Here is a 5261-nt window from a genome sequence, read left to right on the forward strand (position 1 = left end):
TGTTTCTTTTATATATATTTTGATTGTTTCATATATTTTATATATTTATAGAGGTTTGGATAATGCTGGTAAAACAACAGTTTTAAAAAGAATTAATGGAGAACCAATTGACACAATATCACCAACACTTGGTTTCAATATTAAAACTTTAGAACATCGTGGATATAAATTAAATATATGGGACGTAGGTGGTCAAAAATCATTGCGTTCTTATTGGAGAAACTATTTTGAATCTACTGATGGTCTTGTATGGGTAATTGATAGTGCAGATAGAAGAAGATTGGAAGATTGTAAAATAGAATTATATAAACTCTTGCAAGAGGAGAGATTAGAAGGTGCAAGTTTATTAATACTTGCAAATAAACAGGATTTACCTGGAGCATTATCTGCATCTGATATTGCAGAAATTTTGGAATTACCTAATATTAAGACTCATCATTGGCAAATATATAAATGTTCAGCAATTACAGGAGAAAATCTTGTAGAAGGAATAAATTGGATTGTTGATGATATTTCTGCTAGGATATTTTATATAGATTAATATTAAAAAAGAAATTAAATTTTACAACTTACATTGCTAATATTATAATGTTTTATAATACAATACGTTTATTTCTTATATATTAGAAAGCAGAGTTATTATATAATTATACTTTATTTAAACTATTAAAATTAAGATATTATAAATAAACTATAAAATTCTTTTTCATAGATTCTCTTCCTCTTTAGTTTCTTTTATTTTTTCTTTTTTAATTTTTTTTTACTTTTGATTTTTTTAGGTTTTTCTGTTGGAAGTTTTGTATTCGGATATTGTTTCATATAAACAGATTTTAATAAGCCTTGATCGACAGTATTTTTTATACCAGTAAATGCAATCATTAGTTCATTTAATAAAGATTTAGATAAGATTAATTGGAAATTTTGCACTAGTTCTAAAAACTTTCCTGTAATATTAATTTTAATTTAATAAAAGTAAGTACTATATTGTTTTTATTTTCATATACCTTTTGAAATGAGATCATCAGAAAGTGATAACACAAAATGACCAAAGTTTTTACGACGTCGTTTTTTCTTTGGTCTCATGGCTTCATAATTGGCTCTTTTTAAAAGTATTGCTTTTACATCTGGACCTTCAATTTTATAGTTACTAAATATACCTCCCAACTTAATGTCGACCCATGGTTTATTATTTTGAATTGTTTCAAGTTCTGGTATTATATTCTTGTTTGCCCAAATATTCGTAAGATCTAAAATACGTAGCTGACTTTCTGATGATTTCTCTGGCGTAATTGCTTTAACGAGAGCAAATGCACCATCAGCTTTGAAAGGATTGTCACCTATATATAGCTCCTCGAGTGTTGCATTCCTTGATAATGCTCTTGCGATGATAGTTACATCATCATTAGTAAAACGATTTCCTGAATATAAAAGCAATATGAGATATAAAGGAGACATTTGATTATTTATTAAATATCAATATTCATTATGTTATATTTTAATAAGAAATGAAAAAATATCAATACTAAAAAAAATCTTAATAAATATTTGATTTTTATCTTTATGTTACCATTCAGATGCAATTTTTTTAATGTTGAAGATCGCAATAATAATCGACGCAAATACGAAATACATTCTTTTCCTAAAGCGTTCCAAGATAAATCAAGATCGAGTAAAGTTTCATTTTCCTCGAGTCCTCTAATAAATTTCTTCCAAGTTTCTGTTGTGTATAAGGAATTCCAAGATAATTCTAAATGTTTTATTGTCTTTGAACAACTGACTAATTTTTGCAAAGCATCTGAACATGATTCGTCGAGATGATTGTGATTCAATAAAAGAGTTTCAATACTTTCATTATTACAAATTGCCTGTATAAGGTAGTCAATACCTTCTTTACGTAAATTACAATCGGAAAGATCTAATTTTTTCAGTGTTTCATTCATAAAAATTCCATCATATAATTTCGCAACACCGTTTGCACCGATTTTACATCCTGATAATAACAAAGTGTGTATTATATTGTTTTTCAAAAACAGTTCATTTAAATGATAACAGGCATCCTCTGATAACCAATTACCCTGTAAAACAATTATTTAATGCAAAAATTTTAAGAATTTTTTGCTTTTTTCTTTTTTCTTTATTAATTAAGTAATGAAAATTAAGTAATATTAAATAAAATAAGAAAATATCAAATTACTGTAAGATTGATCGTATTCACAGTAGGATTTTTCATCAAAGCTTCACATAAGGGTTTAATGATACGGGAATTGAGTCCGTAATATTGTAAATTGATTTTATTAGTTCGTAACATGTCTTCCATTGCTTGTATAGGTCTCATATAGGATGCTTTAACTAAATCGAAAAATTTCATTATACCGTCATCTGCGTAAGAAGGTCGACGTTCCTGAATGGTCCAGAAAGCTGGTATCAAGCCAGGATCATCAGGGATTGGAAACATTGTATAAAGATTTTGCAATTTCAATCGAGAATCACTGATATCTATGTCTTTAAGACAAGGATGAATGGAACTTTCTACAGACAATTCTTCAGAAACGATGGATTCTTCTTCTGAGGTGATCAGTGTTTCTTCCGATACATCTTTTTCTTTTTTTATATCTATAGATTTAACATTAAATACTCATTCTTATATTTTTGTGCACATAAATGATATCCTTTTTCTTTAAGTTAGGTTTACCAAAATAATATTACACCAATCACTTTTCGTAGCTCTTCTTCTTCGATTTTTTCCTCGGCCAAATCTTCAAATTCCATTAAAAAATCTTCAAAAATGTCCAGTTCTTCTTTGATTTCTTCTTTTTCTTCTTCTTCATCTTCCAGAAATTCCCATTCTTTCTTATTCCATTCTTCTTCATAGTCTAAATAATAATTTGATACATCTTTGGGCTCAATTATTTTCTAAAATACAAATATCACATGATAAATTCAAAAATTAGTTGAAAAAAAAAGAAAAAAAGATTATAAAATTACTTCGGATTTTTTTAAAGGATCCATTTTTTTTATCTTCAATTAATTAAACTTTTTAATTAATTTTTTTCAATTTATTTATTACCAATAATTTATTTAATATTTTTATAATATGAATTATCACAACTAACAATAACATCGAATTCTTCCATTGAATAACTCTAGTTAATTATAAATATTTCCTAAAAAAATCAGATTTCTTTTCCAGAATTAATTTTATCCTGAAATTTGTCATTTTTCCATAATCTCATGCTACTTTTTTTTCAAATCAAAAAAGATAATTAATTATTTTCTTCATTTGCAACAACATTCATTTTCCTTGATCAGGTGTCATTTCAGATATCAAATATGTTTGATCGTGTTCAAACAACTCTACGATGTAGTTATTTTTAAATACCCATAGCATATTATATAGCATATTCACAAAATGTTTAAACGCGTTTCACATATCTCTCGTTATTAGAGAGTAACTTTGATGTTATTGCGCTTTCTCAAGGTATATCCCGTATTTGTCGTCATGAAGATGCTCTTAGATGCCCGTGGTTCACACGGACCTTATTCGGCCAAGCAGCTAGGCTGACTCATTTACCGGGTATTCGTCAAGTGGCTCTTCTGAGCTATTGTATTGTAATTTCGGCAAGTCGTTCATTCAACAGTCACGCGGTTGTATACGCGGCTCATGTATCGTGGTCAAAATCGCCCTCGATGATCGCCCGATCCTCTTCTCTCACAAAATTGCCTACACACGCGGCCTTTGTTAATCTCAGACGCGCTTTCGATGATAATGAACACCGTATTGTACTCGATAAAATGATCTATTTAAATCCGTGCTTGGTTTTGTTGACGAGATCCGGATTCGTCGACCGTCGGCATCGTTTGCCGGCTATATTAATTTTAGAACGAGTTTTAGAGTTATTCGGGATCATTCGAGAAATAATGATCGACACGTAAGATATTTTTATTAATTATTATTATATATTTTTTATATTTGTTGAGTCTACGTAATATAGTTTTTTCGTAAACGCGGATTGGATTATATTAAATACAAAAAGAATGAATTTGAAATTTTTTGACGAATGAAATACGAATAAAATACCGGAATTCTGTATAATAAATAAATAGAATCAAATATTCAAGGGATTCAAAATATCTTTTCCCATTTACAATTAATGATAAATTTTAATTTTTATCCTTTTTTGTTACAATCATGATCAATCTCTAAATAAATTTTGATACCTTTGCTATTGGCGCACGCAAATGAATAAATAAAATAATTATTAAAATTCCGTATTTATTATCATTATTTTATGCGAATATTATTCGACACCGTTAATCATAAATAAAAATGTGTTCAATCTAGCGTTGGTCGTTCTGTTTCTCATCGTTGGACTGTGCCAGTTGCTCCCGGAAGGCACGTCTACCTACGATTCTGCGTTCCCGGTGATTTGAATGCAACTTGCGCGGACATCGACTCGGGCTCTTACCACGTGAGAGAATTCGTTCGGCCTGTTACTGTTCGGGTGCAATAAACCAGAAGTAAAAACGAAACGGTGTCATAAGGGTTGTACTTTTTATTGAAATTTCTTTATCATCATCATCATCATCATCATCGTCAACATCATTATTATCATTATCATGTCGCTGTCGTTGTCATAGTCATCGTCATCGTCGTAGTCGTTGTTGGCGGTAAACTTAGGCGGAAAAAAAGAAATTGTGGGACCGGAAGGAGCTTAACTTTATTTACACGCACTCACTCACGCTTCTTTCGCGATTATTTGACACGGGATTGATCACAACGCGTGGATTATCCATTAGCTATCTAAATTGGAGACCAGGGACATTAGTTCGTTGAATTATCGAAGAAGAAAATAAAAAATGTTCACGAGATCGTTATGATCGATCGATCGTATAGTATAGTATAGTTTCGATTGGAACTATTGTCCATGATCTCTCAACAATTAAAATACAAGGCAATAAAATATAAAAAATAATATAATATAATATAAAATAATATAATATATATATATATATATATTTTTTTTTTCTTCATCGCTTCTATATATTTTGTATAATAATATAGATTTCTTTATAAAATAAACTATTTGTTATAAAAAATTTCTTCCGCTATCATCTTACAGTACGCTCAATACGGTCTCTTTCTCGTTTAAAGTCTAGTAATACGCGCGTTTCATGCGCCTTCGTTGCGCGTCGCCTTACGCTTGGAACGATATTAAGAGAAAAGGGGAATGGGGAGAAAAAAAAAAAAAAAAAAAAAAAAA

At 29.5% G+C, this 5261-nt stretch overlaps 2 protein-coding genes across 2 annotated transcripts in view; one reads left to right on the forward strand and one right to left on the reverse strand.

The window, feature by feature from the left end:
* LOC102671810 (ADP-ribosylation factor-like protein 2) overlaps positions 1 to 551 on the forward strand; it is a 1570-nt gene extending 1019 nt beyond the window's left edge. The window contains exon 2 of the mRNA XM_006616475.2: positions 52 to 551. Coding sequence (XP_006616538.1) covers positions 52 to 541 — 490 coding nt within the window. The 3' untranslated portion in view covers positions 542 to 551. The remainder of the gene's footprint in view (positions 1 to 51) is intronic.
* Positions 552 to 685: 134 nt separating this feature from the next.
* On the reverse strand, positions 686 to 2716 carry LOC102671666 (leucine-rich repeat-containing protein 74B-like). The gene is made up of 4 exons (XM_031510825.1): positions 2195 to 2716; positions 1568 to 2075; positions 1005 to 1418; positions 686 to 944 (listed from the first exon to the last, which is right to left on the reverse strand). The coding sequence occupies exons 1-4, from the start codon at positions 2453 to 2455 to the stop codon at positions 736 to 738; spliced, it is 1392 nt and encodes a 463-aa protein (XP_031366685.1). The 5' UTR covers positions 2456 to 2716; the 3' UTR covers positions 686 to 735.
* Between the last annotated feature and the right edge of the window lie 2545 nt (positions 2717 to 5261).

This window comes from Apis dorsata, unplaced genomic scaffold (genome assembly GCF_000469605.1).
Source record: "Apis dorsata unplaced genomic scaffold, Apis dorsata 1.3 scaffold_265, whole genome shotgun sequence".
Taxonomy (NCBI): Eukaryota; Metazoa; Arthropoda; class Insecta; order Hymenoptera; family Apidae; genus Apis; species Apis dorsata.